This window comes from Ahaetulla prasina, chromosome 3 (genome assembly GCF_028640845.1).
Source record: "Ahaetulla prasina isolate Xishuangbanna chromosome 3, ASM2864084v1, whole genome shotgun sequence".
In the NCBI taxonomy this organism is placed as follows: Eukaryota; Metazoa; Chordata; class Lepidosauria; order Squamata; family Colubridae; genus Ahaetulla; species Ahaetulla prasina.
Window position 1 is genome coordinate 222,622,972 of NC_080541.1, and position 20,563 is coordinate 222,643,534.

At 45.1% G+C, this 20,563-nt stretch overlaps 1 protein-coding gene across 6 annotated transcripts in view; it reads right to left on the minus strand.

The window, feature by feature from the left end:
- KCNQ2 (potassium voltage-gated channel subfamily Q member 2) overlaps positions 1–20,563 on the minus strand; it is a 171,963-nt gene that overhangs the window by 90,557 nt on the left and 60,843 nt on the right. For all 6 annotated transcript variants that reach the window (XM_058175679.1, XM_058175680.1, XM_058175678.1 and 3 more), the window contains exons 2-4: positions 19,340–19,430; positions 16,863–16,989; positions 15,552–15,727 (exon numbers count right to left, since the gene is read on the minus strand). In XM_058175679.1, the coding sequence (XP_058031662.1) occupies positions 15,552–15,727; positions 16,863–16,989; positions 19,340–19,430 (394 nt within the window). The remainder of the gene's footprint in view (positions 1–15,551; positions 15,728–16,862; positions 16,990–19,339; positions 19,431–20,563) is intronic.

A 20,563-nucleotide genomic window follows, 5' to 3' on the forward strand; every position in this document is an offset into this window, starting at 1 on the left:
CAGTTGTTAATGCTTGGAACAAACTACCTGACTCTGTGGTCTCTTCCCAAAATCCCCAAAGCTTTAACCAAAAACTGTCTACTATTGACCTCACCCCATTCCTAAGAGGTCTATAAGGGGCGTGCATAAGAGCACAAGCGTGCCTACCGTTCTTGTCCTATTGTTTCCTTTCGTTATATCCAATTAATATAGTTATTACATACTCATACTTACATATATGCTTATATATTGTATAGTAACTTCATGCTTATGCTTATATATACTGTGTGACAAAATAAATAAATAAATAAATAAAATAAAGAAGGGAAGAGAGGGGGAGGAGGAAGGGAAAGGAAAGGGGAAGGGAAGGGAAGGAGGGAGGAGGGAGGGAAGGAAGGAAGAGAAGGAAGAAGGGGAAGGAAGGAAGGAAGAGGAAGGGAAGGAGGAAGGGAGGGAGGGAGGGGAAGGAAAGTAGGGAAGGAAGGAAGGAAGGAGGAAGTGAAGAGGAAGGAAGGAAGGAAGGAAGGGAGGGGAGAGGGCAGGAATGAAAACCAGCAGGTTCTGGAGAACCGGTAGCGGAAATTTTGAGCAGTTCGGAGAACCGGCAAATACCACCTCTGGCTGGCCCCAGAGGTGGTATTTGGAGAGGGAATGGGGATTTTGCAGTATCCTTCCCCTGCCATGCCCACCAAGCCATGCCCACAGAACCGATAGTAAAAAAAAATTGGATTTCTACACTGGGAAGGGAGGGAGGAGGAAGGGGAAGGGAAGAGAGAAGAGGAAAGAGGGAGGAGGGAGGAGGGAGGAGGGGAGGGGAGGTGAGGGGAGAGGACAGGACAGGACAGGACAGGAGAGAAGAAGAGAGGAGAGACACAAATATAAGCGCTTCGCATTGTAGGAAGTTAGAGGACATTTCCTCCAGCAGCATTTTAAGGAAATAGAAGTATATTTCAGTTTAATCATACAGACATAATCTGCATCTGTAGCGAGCTGTACATAATATCAGGGCTTAAATCTGGCATGACATAAATTATATCTTTTCAAGCTTCAAGAACTAATTTCTTAGCAATGAGAAGGAAAAAGGCAGCTGCACTACCTGGCCATTGATTTGCCTGTAATAGATTCATAATTCAAAAGAATATGAACATTCAACTTTTATGCAGACCTGTCTCAAACTCAACTATGTAATTACATTTTCCCTGAGCGCAATATATTTTATAGGCTTTCATATTGTTTGTCCTTTTTTTATATATATATATATTGCTGTATTGTTTTTTTCCCCTTTTCTTTTTTCATATTAGCTTCAACTGTTCGTAAGCTATCCAAAATTTGTTTGTAAATGCGTACACACAAACACACATACAGACAAGAGAAAAAAGATGATACAATTTGACATAATAAATAAAGAATAATTTTAGAGCATGAGAAAAATCATATCCAAGTAATCCTCAAATTACGACCACAATTAGGACCAGAATTATTACAATTTTATAGTAATTCTATAGGTGTTAAGTGAAGCAAAGCCGATTTCACAACCTTTTTTGCTTTGGTTCTTAAGTGAATCACTACTGTTCTTAAATGAATTACATGGTCATTAAGTGAATCCAGCTTCCCCCATTAACTTTGCTGGCTGAGAAGGTTACAAATGGTGATCATGCGACCCTTGGACAATGCAACCATTGCCAAGTGACCGTGGGGATGCTGCAAAGATTGCAAGTATGAGGACTGGTCATAAGTTACATTTTTCAGTGATGTTGCAACTTTGAATGGTCACTAAATGAATGGTTGTAAGTCAAGGGCTACCTGTATTTGAATGAAATGTTAGTCTCATTCCAATGACACAGCAATTTAATTACACCTTATATATATTTATTCATTCATATATATATATTGTTGTGACCAGGGTTCCTGGACCCGGACTCCTGGACTCGGATGATTCAGAAAGTGAGGGAGAAGACCTGGCAAGCCCTGCTTCTCTTGAGCCCTTTCCCTCCCTGGCACCCACTCAAAGGGAGGAGGAGGGGCCGGCAAGACCTGATTCCCTGGAGCCTTCTTCTGATTTGGCAACGCCCCAAGAACAGTTTTGGAGTGATGCAAGGCTGCGCAGGCGTGCGCAGCAGAAGGAGTGTTGGGGGAAAGCCAAGTCATAATTGTCATGCAGTGACATCTGCAGAGACTATAAATAGGAGGCGGGACTTCCTGGTTTTTTGTCTTGGACAAAGCAATGAATTGGCGCGGGCAAACTGTATCAATGGAGGGAAGAATATATTCATGAGTAATTCTGGCCTTATCTATAATTTCCTCGTTATCTCCAGAAACTTGGCAGGCCCGTGGGTAGACGTGGCCAGGACATGTATCTATGTAAATAAAAGGAGAAAAGAAGGCCTCTGACTGACTCTTTGCTGGGAGTATTGGGGGGAGGGAAACAGAACATATATGTGTGTGTGTGTGTGTGTGTTTTTTCTGAAGTTTTCACGGGTGTTTGTATGTAGGTCTTTGGTTATTCGGGTTTTGCTTCCAGAAGCACGAAGCTGAAGCCTGAAGATGACGAATGAGACTTCGTCGAAACGTCGCCAAGACACTTCCAATTTTACGCGGGAGAAAACCCGAATAACCAAAGACCTACATATATATATATATATATATATATATATATATATATATTTGTTTTCTGAGGTTTTCACGGGTGTTTGTATATAGGTCTTTGGTTGTTCGGGTTTTCTCCCGTGTAAAATTGTAAGTGTCTTGGCGACGCTTCGAAGTCTCATTCGTCATCTTCAGGCTTCAGCTTCAGGCTTCTGGGAGCAATGTGTGATGCAGCTGTTTCTTCCTTTTAACTGCTAGTGGGGTTTGAACTGATTGGGTGGGAGCTTGGCTGTGCTCTGATTGGATGGGGTTTTTGTGCTCTGATTGGCTGGGGTGTGTCCTGTTTGGGTGGGGGCTTGGTTGTGCTCAGTCTAATCTGTGCTGCAGGGGATTTGAGCTGGTGAGCTGCACTGCTGCTGTTTGGCTTCGTGTTCGTGGTGCTACATCTTCGTAGTGGGTGTCAGTCTGCTGCATGTATGGATTGGAGGGTTTGAAATGGCTAATGTTGCAGCTGCGGTCTGGCTTCTGGTCCTTGGTCGTGCTTCCTGATCAGTGTGGGTTTGGGTGTGCTTTCTGGGTGGATGTGTGGTGGTGACATCCTGTGTGGACCTCGTGAGTGTGGGTCTGGTGTCATTCCTCGTGTTAGGGACACGTTTGTCAATAAGGGCAGGTTTCCAAATGGCTGGTAGGCGGGAGGTATCATCTCGTTTGTTCATGCTGTGTGGGCGTTTTCTATCTCGATGGCTTCTCTGATTATTCTGTTGTTAAAGTGTTCAGTTTTGGCGATAGTTCTGGTCTTTTAAAGTCAATATCGTGTCCTGTGACTTTAAAGTGTTGGACCAGGAAGAAGTTGGTTCCTCTTTTTGAATGAGTTCTTGTGTTCTTCAATCGTGCACTTATTCTTCTGTTGGTTTGTCCAATGTATGTGGTGGGGCAGGCGGTGCATGGGATTTCATATACTCCTTGATTTTCAAACTCAATTTTGTCTTTGGGGTTTCTTAGGATGGTGGATATTTTTGGTTTGTGCAGAATGCTGTCTTGATGTTATGTTTGTGGAGGATCTTGCTGATTCTGTCTGTGGTGCCTTTATATATGGGAGGAGGGCTGTGCCATTTTCTTGCTCTCTGTCTTGGGTTTTAGTGGGGGTTCTTTTGGATTAGTTTGGTAATCTTATTTCTCTGGAATCCATTGGATGTTAGTACGTTTGTGAGTCGTCCAAGCATTTTGTTCTAGAGATGAGTTGCAGTGCATGATTTTGTGTGTTGGTAGATGCATTGGGTTTTGTAGACAGATGGAGTGGTGTTATGTTTCCATGGTGAACTGCAGGTGTGAGGGGGGGGAGGTAGGAGCCAGAGTGTGATCATGGTGTTCAGAATTGAAGGATTATTCTGTTGTTAAAGTGTTCAGTTTTGGCGATAGTTCTGGTCTTTTAAAGTCAATATCGTGTCCTGTGACTTTAAAGTGTTGGACCAGGAAGAAGTTGGTTCCTCTTTTTGAATGAGTTCTTGTGTTCTTCAATCGTGCACTTATTCTTCTGTTGGTTTGTCCAATGTATGTGGTGGGGCAGGCGGTGCATGGGATTTCATATACTCCTTGATTTTCTAACTCAATTTTGTCTTTGGGGTTTCTTAGGATGGTGGATATTTTTGGTTTGTGCAGAATGCTGTCTTGATGTTATGTTTGTGGAGGATCTTGCTGATTCTGTCTGTGGTGCCTTTATATATGGGAGGAGGGCTGTGCCATTTTCTTGCTCTCTGTCTTGGGTTTTAGTGGGGGTTCTTTTGGATTAGTTTGGTAATCTTATTTCTCTGGAATCCATTGGATGTTAGTACGTTTGTGAGAGTGTGTAGTTCGGTTTTAGGTGTTGTTCGTCAGCTAAGCATTTTGTTCTAGAGATGAGTTGCAGTGCATGATTTTGTGTGTTGGTAGATGCATTGGGTTTTGTAGACAGATGGAGTGGTGTTATGTTTCCATGGTGAACTGTATTTTGGGGTGTAGGCTATTGAGGTGTGTGAGGAAGTTTTCAAGTTTTCTTTCCCGTGTGGCCAGATTATGAAGGTGTCGTCTCGTATCTGAGCCAGAGTTTGGGTTTGTGATCAGATTTTTCTAGTGCTTGGGTTTCAAAGTGTTCCATGTAGAGGTTGGCAATGACAGGTGAGAGGGTGATCCCATGGGTGCGCCTTCTATTTGTTTGTATTTTGTCCGTTATAGATGAAGTATGTGTTGGATAGGCAGTGGTTGGTCAGATCTAGTATGTGCTTGGGGGTTATATTTGTTTTGGATAGCTGTCAAGGCTTCTTTGATTGGCACTTGGGTGAAGAGGATATGACATCAAAGCTCACGAGTAGGTCGCTGGGCTGTAAGTTTTGTTTCTTTATGATCTCTATGAACTGGAATGAGTTTTTACGTGTGAGCGATGGATTCTGCATAGGGCTGTAGTTGTTTGGCGAGAAATTTGGCTAGGTTTTGTAGAGGTGAGCCTATGGAGCTGACTATGGGTCTGAGTGGGGTTCCTTCTTTGTGTATCTTGGGAGGCCGTGAGCTTAGGGCATCTGGATGATTTCTCTCTGGGAATGATTCTTTGTTGGATTTCTTCGCTGATGGGGAGGAAATGGAGATTTTACAGTATTCTTCCCCTGCCATGCCCACCAAGCAATGCCACACCCACCAAGCCACACCCACAGAACAGGTAGTAAAAAATTTTGAAAGTCACCACTGTCATAAACATATAACTTTTCCTCCATTTAGCTCCTCCCACCGTTCAATCTTCTCTGCCCTTAAAATTGGTTGTCCCATAAAAGAGTCCTCCAGGATCTGCTAACTCTTGGTTCCCAGAATCCTTTGTGCTGTTCTAAGGATTCTGGGAATTGAAGTCCAACCTGTCTCCAACAAAACGCAACCGATTTGGCTGCTCAGATTGACTGCAGAAAGATCTTCCACAACGGGGAGTTTCCTCCGGTCTCAGATTCTCACCTTGCTATGGGCGTATACCACCGATCCTAGAAGCTTCCAGGTGCCTCCTCTGCGGTCCATTCGAATCATGCGCAGGATCTGCAGGAAGCGCAAACTCCTGAGTGCAGAGGTGGCAAAAACGTTCCCCTGTGACCCAGCGGCCAGCACAGCGATGGAGGCAATTAATACCATGATGTCTGTATAGAAGGAAGAGAACTGTATCAAAGGATCTGCCAGATCCAAAAATCAAGAAAGACCTATGAGGTCCTTCCAAGCAGTTTCCAAGCAGGTGTTCCTCACCTATAAACAGAAATCTTGACAAACTAAAGCAAACTATTTGCCCCATAAAACATATATTGTGGGAACTGTTGAGGAGGAGCTGTCTTCAGCCTCTTTCTCATACACAAACTATCTAAAGTAGTTGTCTCTTGCCCCTCTGGAATGCATCCCCTCCTCCAGGGAACGTGGACTATATTCTAAGGATGGGTGAATGGAGGAAGGAAGGAAGAGAACTGTATCAAAGGATCTGCCAGACTCCAAAAATCAAGAAAGACCTATGAGGTCCTTCCAAGCAGTTTCCAAGCAGGTGTTCCTCACCTATAAACAGAAATCTTGACAAACTAAAGCAAACTATTTGCCCCATAAAACATATATTGTGGGAACTGTTGAGGAGGAGCTGTCTTCAGCCTCTTTCTCATACACAAACTATCTAAAGTAGTTGTCTCTTGCCCCTCTGGAATGCATCCCCTCCTCCAGGGAACGTGGACTATATTCTAAGGATGGGTGAATGGAGGAAGGAAGGAAGGAAGGAAGAGAACTGTATCAAAGGATCTGCCAGATCCAAAAATCAAGAAAGACCTATGAGGTCCTTCCAAGCAGTTTCAAGCAGGTGTTCCTCACCTATAAACAGAAATCTTGACAAACTAAAGCAAACTATTTGCCCCATAAAACATATATTTGGGCACCAGGGATCATCTCACCTGTCATTGCCAACCTCACATGGAACACTTTGAAACCCAAGCACTAGATCTGATCACAAACCCACTCTGGCTCAGATGAGCGACATTCATAATCTTCACGGAAAGCTGTTCATCAATAGACACCAAAATACAGTTCACCAGAAACAGAAGTTAACCAACTTCCTTCCTAGATGTCTTAGTCTACAAGAAACCCAATGGGGACACACCATCTACCGAAACACACACAAACCGCTATCTGATGCATTTCACACCACCCAGCACAGATCAATGTAGCCAAGACACTCATCTCTAGAACAAAATGCTTAGCTGATGAACAACACCTAGAACTACACACTCTCACAAACGTACTAACATCCAATGGATTTAGAGAAACAAGATTACCAAACTAATCCAAAAGAACCCCACTAAAACCCAAGACAGAGAGAAAAGAGTCCTCCCATATATGGCACCACAGACAGAATCAGCAAGATCCTCCACAAACATAACATCAAGACAGCATTCTGCACAAACCAAAAATATCCACCATCCTAAGAAACCCCAAAGACAAAATTGAGTTAGAAAATCAAGGAATGCACCGCCTGCCCCACCACATACATTGGACAAACCAACAGAAGAATAAGTGCACGATTGAAGAACACAAGAACTCATTCAAAAAGAGGAACCAACTTCTTCCTGGTCCAACACTTTAAAGTCACAGGACATGATATTGACTTTAAAAAGACCAGAACTATCGCCAAAACTGAACACTTTAACAACAGAATAATCAGAGAAGCCATCGAGATAGAAAACGCCCACACAGCATGAACAAACGAGATGACACCTCCGCCTACCAGCCATTTGGAAACCCGCCTTATTGACAAACGGTCCCTAACACGAGGAATGACACCAGACCCACACTCACAAGGTCCACAGGATGTCACCACCACATCCACCCAGAAAGCACCCAAACCCACACTGATCAGGAAGCACGACCAAGGACCAGAAGCCAGACCGCAGCTGCAACATTAGCCATTTCAAACCCTCCAATCCCCTGAAGAAACAATATATATATATATATATATATATATATATATATATTTGTTTTCTGAGGTTTTGTGTTTGTATATAGGTCTTTGGTTGTTCGGGTTTTCTCAAAAGAAGTGTCTTAAGTCTCATTCTTCAGGCTTCAGCTTCGGGAGCAATGTGTGATCAGCTATTTCTTTCTTTTAACTGCTAGTGGGGGTTTGAACTGATTGGGTGGGAGCTTGGCTGTGCTCTGATTGGCTGGGGGTTTTTCTGTGCTCTGATTGGCTGGGGGTGTGTCCTGTGTTGGTGGGGGCTTGGTTGTGCTCAGTCTAATCTGTGCTGCAGGGGATTTGAGCTGGTGAGCTGCACTGCTGCTGTTTGGCTTCGTGCGTGGTGCCATCTTCGTAGTGGGTGTCAGTCTGCTGCATGTATGGATTGGAGGTTTGAATGGCTAATGTTGCAGCTGCGGTCTGGCTTCTGGTCCTTGGTCGTGCTTCCTGATCAGTGTGGGTTTGGGTGTGCTTTCTGGGTGGATGTGTGGTGGTGACATCCTGACCCTGAGTGTGGGTCTGGTGTCATTCCTCGTGTTAGGGACACGTTTGTCAATAAGGGCAGGTTTCCAAATGGCTGGTAGGCGGGAGGTATCATCTCGTTTGTTCATGCTGTGTGGGCGTTTTTCTATCTCGATGGCTTCTCTGATTATTCTGTTGTTAAAGTGTTCAGTTTTGGCGATAGTTCTGGTCTTTTAAAGTCAATATCGTGTCCTGTGACTTTAAAGTGTTGGACCAGGGAAGAAGTTAGTTCCTCTTTTTGAATGAGTTCTTGTGTTCTTCAATGACTTATTCTTCTGTTGGTTTGTCCAATGTATGTGGTGGGGCAGGCGGTGCATGGGATTTCATATACTCCTTGATTTTCTAACTCAATTTTGTCTTTGGGGTTTCTTAGGATGGTGGATATTTTTGGTTTGTGCAGAATGCTGTCTTGATGTTATGTTTGTGGAGGATCTTGCTGATTCTGTCTGTGGTGCCTTTATATATGGGAGGGCTGTGCCATTTTCTTGCTCTCTGTCTTGGGTTTTAGTGGGGGTTCTTTTTGGATTAGTTTGGTAATTTCTCTGGAATCCATTGGATGTTAATGTTTGTGAGGTGTGTAATCGGTTTTTGGGTGTTGTTATCAGCTAAGCATTTTGTTCTAGAGATGAGTGTCTTGGCTCTGAGTTGATCTGTGCTGGGTGATGAGACCGGCTGCAGTTAGCCACTTCAAATTCCATCCTTGGAGCAGACTGACACCCACTACTGTAGCACCACAAAGCCAAACAGCAGTGCAGCTCATCAAATCCCCTGGACACTGAGCACAACCAAGCCCAACAGGACACCCCCAGCCAATCAGAGCACAGAAAACCCCACATCCAATCAGAGCACAGCCAAGCTCCCACCCAATCAGTTCAAACCCCACTAGCAGTTAAAGGAAGAAATAGCTGCGATCACACATTGCTCAGAAGCAAAGCTGAAGCCTGAAGATGATTTAATGAGACTCAACGCCAAGACACTTCCAATTTTACACGGAGAAAACCCAACAACCAAAGACCTATATACAAACACCGTGAAAACCTCAGAAAACAAATATTGCACCCCACGGGAGGAAATCCACCATCTGACCAGGACCTATGAAAACTAGAAGTCCAAAGAGCTTCCATTTTATGTGACCTCGCATTCCTACAAACTGATGAAAATTTAATCCCCAAATGCTTCCAATTGAAATTCCACTCCAACTCTGCAGCCACCAAACGATCCTAAAAGAACAGAATTGGCCTTAATCAGAAATGAACTTCACACAAAAGATTCCTCCTAGATCAAATCAACAAAGATCTCCTCACACTTCACCTCAAACTCAGCAACAAGATGCACCCGCACTTTGGGACAAATCCAAACAACTTGCCGTCTGGAGCGAAACACAGACCACCCTCAAGACAGACACGCACCAACAAACTCAAGACTACAAGAACGCCAGAAACAAACCCTCCACCCTCACAGCAACACATGAAACAAACAGTGCATAACATCTCAGATAGGATCCTCACCAAAGCTGAAACCGATGTCCTTTCCAAAGGATTCAACTTTGCAGTCACTCCCAAATACATCCCCACTGAGACCATTATATGCGGAGTTGAAACCAGCCTGACCAAAATCAACCCCGATGACGCTAACAAAATCAGACTCGAAATCACCAACATCCTCTGCAGCAGCAAGCCACCCAAAAGCAACTTACCCAAGAGGAACAGACAGCACTACTTAACCTGAAAAAGATACCAGCATAATAATCCTACCAGCAGACAAGGGCAACGCCACGGTGGTTATGAACACATCTGACTACCAAACCAAATTAACCAACCTACTCCAAGACCCTGCATACAAGCCCCTAAAACAGACCCCACCACCTACCTAGAAAACCACTAGATCCAAAATAAAAGCCTCCCCATCAGCGAAGAAATCCAACAAAGAATCATTCCCAGAGAAATCATCCAGATGCCCTAAGCTCTACGGCCTCCCAAGATACACAAAGAAGGAACCCCACTCAGACCCATAGTCAGCTCCATAGGCTCACCTCTACAAAACCTAGCCACTCGCCAAACAACTACAGCCCTATGCAGAATCCATCACCACACGTAAAAACTCATTCCAGTTCATAGAGATCATAAAGAAACAAAACTTACAGCCCAGCGACCTACTCGTGAGCTTTGATGTCATATCCTCTTCACCCAAGTGCCAATCAAAGAAGCCTTGACAGCTATCCAAAACAAATATAACCCCCAAGCACATACTAGATCTGACCAACCACTGCCTATCAACACATACTTCATCTATAACGGACAAAAATACAAACAAATAGAAGGCGCACCCATGGGATCACCCTCTCACCTGTCATTGCCAACCTCTACATGGAACACTTTGAAACCCAAGCACTAGAAAATCTGATCACAAACCCAAACTCTGGCTCAGATACGTAGACGACACCTTCATAATCTGGCCACACGGGAAAGAAAAACTTGAAAACTTCCTCACACACCTCAATAGCCTACACCCCAAAATGCAGTTCACCATGGAAACAGAAGTTAACAACCAACTTCCCTTCCTAGATGTCCTAGTCTACAAGAAACCCAATGGCTCCGTAGGACACACCATCTACCAGAAGAAAACACACACAAACCGCTATCTGCATGCACTCACACCACCACCCAGCACAGATCAACTCCGTAGCCAAGACACTCATCTCTAGAACAAAATGCTTAGCTGACGAACAACACCTAAAACCGAACTACACACTCTCACAAGCGTACTAACATCCAATGGATTCAGAGAAATAAGATTACCAAACTAATCCAAAAGAACCCCCACTAAAACCCAAGACAGAGAGCAAGAAAATGGCACAGCCCTCCTCCCATATATAAAGGCACCACAGACAGAATCAGCAAGATCCTCCACAAACATAACATCAAGACAGCATTCTGCACAAACCAAAAATATCCACCATCCTAAGAAACCCCAAAGACAAAATTGAGTTAGAAAATCAAGGAGTATATGAAATCCCATGCACCGCCTGCCCCACCACATACATTGGACAAACCAACAGAAGAATAAGTGCACGATTGAAGAACACAAGAACTCATTCAAAAAGAGGAACCAACTTCTTCCTGGTCCAACACTTTAAAGTCACAGGACACGATATTGACTTTAAAAGACCAGAACTATCGCCAAAACTGAACACTTTAACAACAGAATAATCAGAGAAGCCATCGAGATAGAAAACGCCCACACAGCATGAACAAACGAGATGATACCTCCGCCTACCAGCCATTTGGAAACCTGCCCTTATTGACAAACGTGTCCCTAACACGAGGAATGACACCAGACCCACACTCACGAGGTCCACACAGGATGTCACCACCACACATCCACCCAGAAAGCACACCCAAACCCACACTGATCAGGAAGCACGACCAAGGACCAGAAGCCAGACCGCAGCTGCAACATTAGCCACTTCAAACCCTCAATCCATACATGCAGCAGACTGACACCCACTACGAAGATGTAGCACGACCACGAACACGAAGCCAAACAGCAGCAGTGCAGCTCACCAGCTCAAATCCCCTGCAGCACAGATTAGACTGAGCACAACCAAGCCCCACCAACACAGGACACACCCCAGCCAATCAGAGCACAGAAAAACCCCAGCCAATCAGAGCACAGCCAAGCTCCCACCCAATCAGTTCAAACCCCACTAGCAGTTAAAAGGAAGAAACAGCTGCGATCACACATTGCTCCCAGAAGCACGAAGCTGAAGCCTGAAGATGGCGAATGAGACTTCGTCGAAGCGTCGCCAAGACACTTCAATTTTACGGGAGAAAACCCGAACAACCAAAGACCTATATACAAACACCCGTGAAAACCTCAGAAAACAAATATTGCACCTCTACGGGAGAAATCCACCATCTGACCAGGACCTATGAAAACTAGAAGTCCAAGAGCTTCCATTTTATGTGACCTCGCATTCCTCTGAAACTGCCGATGATCAAAATTTAATCCCCAAATGCTTCAATTGAAATTCCACTCCAACTCTGCAGCCACCAAGCGCATCCTAAAAGAACAGAATTGGCCTTAATCGAAATGAACTTCACACAAAAGATTCCTCCTAGATCAAATCAACAAAGATCTCCTCACACTTCACCTCAAACTCAGCAACAAGATGCACCCGGCACTTTGGGACAAATCCAAAACAACTTGCCGTCTGGAGGCGAAACACAGACCACCCTCAAGACGACACACACACCAACAAACTCCGAAGACTACAAGAGCATGAAACAAACCCCTCCACCCTCACAGCAACACATGAAACAAACAGTGCATAACATCTCAGATAGGATCCTCACCAAAGCTGAAACCGATGTCCTTTCCAAAGTTCAACTTTGCAGTCACTCCCAAATACATCCCCACTGAGACCATTATATGCGGAGTTGAAACCAGCCTGACCAAAATCAACCCCGATGGCGCTAACAAAATCAGACTCGAAATCACCAACATCCTCTGCAGCAGCAAGCCACCCAAAAGCAACTTACCCAAAGAGGAACAGACAGCACTACTTAACCTGAAAAAAGATACCAGCATAATAATCCTACCAGCAGACAAGGGCAACGCCACGGTGGTTATGAACACATCTGACTACCAAACCAAATTAACCAACCTACTCCAAGACCCTGCATACAAGCCCCTAAAACAGACCCCACCACCTACCTAGAAAACCACTAGATCCAAAATAAAAGCCTCCCCATCAGCGAAGAAATCCAACAAAGAATCATTCCCAGAGAAATCATCCAGATGCCCTAAGCTCTACGGCCTCCCAAGATACACAAAGAAGGAACCCCCACTCAGACCCATAGTCAGCTCCATAGGCTCACCTCTACAAAACCTAGCCAAATTTCTCGCCAAACAACTACAGCCCTATGCAGAATCCATCGCCTCACGTAAAAACTCATTCCAGTTCATAGAGATCATAAAGAAACAAAACTTACAGCCCAGCGACCTACTCGTGAGCTTTGATGTCATATCCTCTTCACCCAAGTGCCAATCAAAGAAGCCTTGACAGCTATCCAAAACAAATATAACCCCCAAGCACATACTAGATCTGACCAACCACTGCCTATCCAACACATACTTCATCTATAACGGACAAAAATACAAACAAATAGAAGGCGCACCCATGGGATCACCCTCTCACCTGTCATTGCCAACCTCTACATGGAACACTTTGAAACCCAAGCACTAGAAAAATCTGATCACAAACCCAAACTCTGGCTCAGATACGTGGCGACACCTTCATAATCTGGCCACACGGAAAGAAAAACTTGAAAACTTCCTCACACACCTCAATAGCCTACACCCCAAAATACAGTTCACCATGGAAACAGAAGTTAACAACCAACTTCCTTCCTAGATGTCTTAGTCTACAAGAAACCCAATGGCTCCTAGGACACACCATCTACCAGAAGAAAACACACACAAACCGCTATCTGCATGCACTCTCACACCACCACCCAGCACAGATCAACTCCGTAGCCAAGACACTCATCTCTAGAACAAAATGCTTAGCTGACGAACAACACCTAAAACCGAACTACACACTCTCACAAACGTACTAACATCCAATGGATTCCAGAGAAATAAGATTACCAAACTAATCCAAAAGAACCCCCACTAAAACCCAAGACAGAGAGCAAGAAAATGGCACAGCCCTCCTCCCATATATAAAAGGCACCACAGACAGAATCAGCAAGATCCTCCACAAACATAACATCAAGACAGCATTCTGCACAAACCAAAAATATCCACCATCCTAAGAAACCCCAAAGACAAAATTGAGTTAGAAAATCAAGGAGTATATGAAATCCCATGCACCGCCTGCCCCACCACATACATTGGACAAACCAACAGAAGAATAAGTGCACGATTGAAGAACACAAGAACTCATTCAAAAGAGGAACCAACTTCTTCCCTGGTCCAACACTTTAAAGTCACAGGACACGATATTGACTTTAAAAGACCAGAACTATCGCCAAAACTGAACACTTTAACAACAGAATAATCAGAGAAGCCATCGAGATAGAAAACGCCCACACAGCATGAACAAACGAGATGATACCTCCGCCTACCAGCCATTTGGAAACCTGCCCTTATTGACAAACGTGTCCCTAACACGAGGAATGACACCAGACCCACACTCACGAGGTCCACACAGGATGTCACCACCACACATCCACCCAGAAAGCACACCCAAACCCACACTGATCAGGAAGCACGACCAAGGACCAGAAGCCAGACCGCAGCTGCAACATTAGCCACTTCAAACCCCTCCAATCCATACATGCAGCAGACTGACACCCACTACGAAGATGTAGCACGACCACGAACACGAAGCCAAACAGCAGCAGTGCAGCTCACCAGCTCAAATCCCCCTGCAGCACAGATTAGACTGAGCACAACCAAGCCCCCACCAACACAGGACACACCCCAGCCAATCAGAGCACAGAAAACCCCATCCAATCAGAGCACAGCCAAGCTCCCACCCAATCAGTTCAAACCCCACTAGCAGTTAAAGGAAGAAACAGCTGCGATCACACATTGCTCCCAGAAGCACGAAGCTGAAGCCTGAAGATGACGAATGAGACTTCGTCGAAACGTTGCCAAGACACTTCCAATTTTACACGGGAGAAAACCCGAACAACCAAAGACCTATATACAAACACCCGTGAAAACCTCAGAAAACAAATATATATATATATATATATATATATATATATATATATATATATATTGTGTGTGTGTGTGTGTGTGTGTGCGCGCACGCGCGCGTGTGCAATGATTTTTGGAATTGTCAGTGCTATAAATTTTAAAAAATTTCGTTTCTTTTTGAATTTTCACCTCAGCTTTTTCCTTCTTTACATTCAATGCAACTTGTAATATCAATTGACCAGAATATTTTTGTTGTTTGTGTTCATAAACCAGAGGTGGGTTTCAGCAGGTTCTGACCAGTTCTGGAGAACCGGTAACAGAAATTTTGAGTAGTTTGGAGAAATTCTGACTGGCCCCATCCCCATCTATTCTCTGCCTCCCAAGTCCCAGCTGATGGGGAGGAAATGGAGATTTTACAGTATCCTTCCCCTGCCATGCCCACCAAGCAATGCCACACCCACCAAGCCACACCCACAGAACAGGTAGTAAAAAATTTTGAAAGTCACCACTGTCATAAACATATAACTTTTCCTCCATTTAGCTCCTCCCACCGTTCAATCTTCTCTGCCCTTAAAATTGGTTGTCCCATAAAAGAGTCCTCCAGGATCTGCTAACTCTTGGTTCCCAGAATCCTTTGTGCTGTTCTAAGGATTCTGGGAATTGAAGTCCAACCTGTCTCCAATAAAACGCAACCGATTTGGCTGCTCAGATTGACTGCAGAAAGATCTTCCACAACGGGGAGTTTCCTCCGGTCTCAGATTCTTACCTTGCTATGGGCGTATACCACCGATCCCAGAAGCTTCCAGGTGCCTCCTCTGCGATCCATTCGAATCATGCGCAGGATCTGCAGGAAGCGCAAACTCCTGAGTGCAGAGGTGGCGAAAACGTTCCCCTGTGACCCAGCGGCCAGCACAGCGATGGAGGCAATTAATACCATGATGTCTGTATAGAAGGAAGAGAACTGTATCAAAGGATCTGCCAGACTCCAAAAATCAAGAAAGACCTATGAGGTCCTTCCAAGCAGTTTCCAAGCAGGTGTTCCTCACCTATAAACAGAAATCTTGACAAACTAAAGCAAACTATTTGCCCCGTAAAACATATATTGTGGGAACTGTTGAGGAGGAGCTGTCTTCACCCTCTTTCTCATACACAAACTATCTAAAGTAGTTGTCTCTTGCCCCTCTGGAATGCATCCCCTCCTCCAGGGAACGTGGACTATATTCTAAGGATGGGTGGATGGAGGAAGGAAGGAAGGAAGGAAGGAAGGAAGGAAGGAAGGAAGGAAGGAAGGAAGGAAGGAAAGAAGGAAGGATGATAAGGAAGGAACGAAGGAAGACAAGGAAAGAAGGAAGGAAGGAAGGAGGAAGAGAAGGAAGGAAGGAAGGAGGGAGGGAGGGAGAGGGAGGGGAGAGGAAGGAGAAGGGAGGAAGGGAGGAAGGGACTTGAAAAACCAATAAAGATCCATGAGATTCGTCTAAGCAGTTTCCTTTATTGTTCCTAATAGTCTGGGAACTTATAAGGAGGAGCCATCTTTAACCACTTTCTCCCACACAAACTATCTCAGCTGCATTGTGTCTTGCTCCTGTGTAATGCAACCCCTCCCTCCTGGAAATCTAGAGTATATTCCAAGGAGGGAGGGAGGAGACCATAAAGCAGTTTTCTTTATTGTTCCTAAAGCGGACTGTTTGCACCATAAAACCTATACTCTGGGAACTAGTAGGGAGCAGATGTCTTCATCCTCTTTCTCATACACAAACTAAGCTGCATTGTCTCTTACTCCTCTGGAACGCAGTCCCTCTCTCCTGGGAATCCAGATGACTTTCCACCACAGAAACATTTGTTTCTCCATTTTCCCATCCTGGGATACACAAGAATTATTTAACCCCAACTTTTCTTACACTTCCACCTCCACAAGAGCTCTGTCCGGAAGACCAGCAGTCCCCAAACTGGTCCACTCCAGTTTTGTTGAGACGACGGCTCCATGCTGATTGCAAATGCAGTCGTGAATTCTCTGGCAAGACTCTGATCACCTCCAGAAGGTTAGCATCAACCAACCTAGCCATGAAACGGTTCTTACCGATCACACAAAACGGCTTGCGGGCGAATTTTAATCTTCCTCTCCAACCTCGGTATCGACAGCAGCAGCCAGCTGCCCAGATTCTTACAAAATACTCTACTCCGAAGACCACAATAGTGACAATTTCCTGCAGGAGAGAGTGAACTTGTAGTATAGTATAACAACACAAGACAATCCTGGCACAACAATACTCTGTTCATTTTTGGTTTCTCTGGTACATCTGAAATTGATCACAACCGGTATATCAAACTCGTTTTCACTAAGGGCCGCATCAGGGTTGTGTTTGACCTCGGGGAGGGGGTAGAGCGGGCGTGGTCAGAGTAGGTGTGGCCAGCTCAATGTCAATCGTGTCGGGGGGTGCCTGTGGCGGCCCGAGTGCTCTGCCAGCGAAAATAGGTTCCTGAACTCCGTTTTTGGCTGCGACAGCCTCCTGCAACCCTCTGCCAGCGAAAACGGAGCTCAGGAGGGCCGCCTGCTTTGTTTTAGCTGTCAAAGGCACCGTGGGCCGGTCCTTTGCTGTTTCCAGGGCCAGATCTAAACATCCCGAAGGTGTTGAGTTTGACACCCCTGCGGGATTCGGCTCTCAGGCCTTGAGTTTGACACCCCTGGATCACAGCAAAGGAGCTATTAGAATAACCTCAGGGTTTTTTATAAAATCTATTTCGGAATTTTTTTTTTTTAAATTTGCAAACTACTTCACTCTTGTCCTTCTCAGCTTTATAAAATTCCAAAGAAAATCCTTTCAGTGGATTGTTTATATTGTCCACTTACAAATACAAAGGTAGTCTTCAACTTATGACCACAATGAGGGCCAGAATTTCCATTGCTACACAAAGTTTCTTTTGCTAAGGGAGTTGCACCTGGTTTTGTAACCATTCCTATTATGGTTATTAAACAAATCACTACAGTTGTTGAATGAATCATGCAATCAAAGTTCACTTAACAACTGTCTTTTTTAGCAAAAGAAATGTTGGGCTCCATTGTGGTCGTAAGTCGAGGACTTACCTGTATTATAGATATAAATAACCTGCATTATAGGTATAATAATGCTATAGTATAGGGCAGGGGTCCTCAAACTTTTTAAACAGGGGGCCAATTCATGGTCCCTCATACTGTTGGGGGGCTGACGGCTGGGTGGGCGTGGCTAGTGCATGTGACTAGGTGGGCGTGGCCAATTTAACAGTCCATTAAACAATGCACACGAATTAAACTTTAATTTGTTTTGCTCCTGGGGGTGTTTTATTCGCTTTTGTTTGCATAGTGATCCACTTCAGAAAACTCAGTTTTGCAGCAATTCTTCTCAGCCCCAAGGAGCTTAAGACTCTCTCTCTCTCTCTCTCTCTCTCTCTTTCTATCTCTCCCTCTCTTTTTCTGTCTTTCTCTTTCTCTCTCTCTCTTTTTCTCTTTTTCTCTCTTCCTCTCTTTATCTACTTTCTGGAGGCAGGGGAGCTGAAAAACAGGCTGTTTTCGGCTGTTTTTTGGCCTCCTGGGGCATCCGTGCGCCCTGTTTTTCACCTCCCCTGCCTCCAGAACGTCTCTGCAGGCCAAAATTATTGGCCTTACCTTCCAGTTCCAGCCCACGGGGCTAGCGAAAGTAAGTCCTGCGCTCGGCTGAAGGGTGGGCGGGGCGATGTGGGCGGGGCAGCCTTGTGGTCCTGTGCAGGCCAGATTAATGGATTTGGTGGGCTGCATGCGGCCCGCAGGGCGTAGTTTGAGGACCCATGGTACAGGGCAATGCATGCCAAAATAATTAGACACAAAGGTAGTTTATTTCCCTCCTGCCATCACTCCGCTGAACACCTGAACTTTAACTATGTGGGTTTGCGTGAGAAATGGCTAGATCTGGTTTTGCCCTCATCAGTGCCGAAATGATGTACTTAATCAAGTTTTGCACTAACAGATTGGATCATCTCAGCCGTGCTTGCTTTGGTTGGGTTCATCAGTCAGAACGTTGACACCTGGATTTAACAGAATAACCTTGGAGGTCTTCTAGTCCAGGGGTCTCCAACGGACTTCCGCCAGGCTTAAAGTTGCCAAGGTTGGAGACCCCTGGACTAGTCCAACCCTCTGCTCAGGCAGCAAACCTCAGCCTCATCACTGTCCGACTCCACTGCCAGCTCTGCAGGTTGCTGGCAGACCACAACACCATGGTTGGAGAAAGTTCCCCAAGAAGATTGAAATTGTGCATCTTAACAGAATAACAGAATTGGGAGGGACCTTGGAGGTCTTCTAGTCCAACCCCTGCTGGGGCAGGAAACCATGTACCGTGTCAGATAAATGGTTGCCTAATCTCTTCTTAAAAACTTCCACTGTTGGAGAATTCACAACCTCTGGAGGTAGGTTGTTCCACTGGTTTAATTGATCTAACTGTCAGGAAATTTCTCCTTAGTTCTAGATTGCTTCTCTCCTTGATTAGTTTCCATCCATTTGATCCATCCACCCATTCCAGTCTTAGACATTTAGCATCTGGTACCTACCAGACTGTAAAGGGCCCATTCAGAACTCTCTTCGTAATCATCGATGGTGGAAAAGACAGAGAGGACTAAGCAGGAGAAAACCAGTAGAAAACTGGAACAAAGAAAAACAGAAAGAGAGGGGAAAAAATTAACGCAGCCATCGCTGGATTTGTTGCATTCTTTTTTTCTTCCGAGCCACAAAGGATAGGTTGCTTCTTACAAAATGCTTAAAGTGATTAAAGAGTTAACATATTTTCTAGATTCACACACAATATTGAAAATCAAAACTCTTGGTTGCCATATTGGACCAAAGGAGGGGTGGGCTGCTGGGGGTTCGCAGGGCTTCGGGAGAACCTCTAGCTAAAATTCTGTGCAGTTCCGAGAACCCCCAAATCCCACTCCTGGCTGGCCCCGCCCACCCCACCCCGCCCTTCCCAGGGGTCTCCACGTGACCCATTTTGGATGCAGGTAAGTGCAGGGCACATGCAGAGCCGGGGTGAAATGCTCCCGGTTCGGACCGGATTACCCGATCCGGTAGCAATGGCGGCGGGTGGTTGGGAGAAATAGTAGCAAAAATCCCTCTTTCCCCCCCCCACATGCCCAGCTGAGCCGCGCAATCATCAGAGGTGTGTTTTTTTTAACTTTAAAAAGCATTTTTTCGTCGGCTGAAAAAATTCTTTTAAAAGTAAAAAAAAAAGCCTCTGATGATCACGCGGCCCAGCTGGGATCGTCCGAACCCTTTAAAAGCATGTTTTCTACAAGCTCTTCAGCCAAAGGGGTTGTAAAAAAAAATGCTTTTAAAAGGTTCTGGCGATCAGGTAACTCAGCTGCAATCGTCAGAACCCTTTAAAAGGGTTTTTTTTCCTCCAGCGATCCCAGCTGAGTTGCCTGATCATCACATGCTTTTAAAAGCATTTTTTTACAACCTCTGCGGTGGAAGAGGTTGTGGAAAAAATGCTTTTAAAAGTAAAAAAAAAAAAGATGGGCATGCCCACCCAGTCACATTAGCCCACCACCACCAAGCCACGCCCACAGAACTAGTAGTAACAAATTTTACATTTTACTCCTGGTGCAGAGGCTCGGAGAGGGCGAAAAACGGGCCTTTGGAGCCTGGGGAGGCTATTTTCGCCTTCTCAGAGGCTCAAGAAAAGCCTGCGGAGCCCGGGGAGGGCAAAAACACAGGAGACTAAGTAGGCCACACTCACCATGGCCATGCCCACCCAGCAACCGGACAGAGAACCCCTT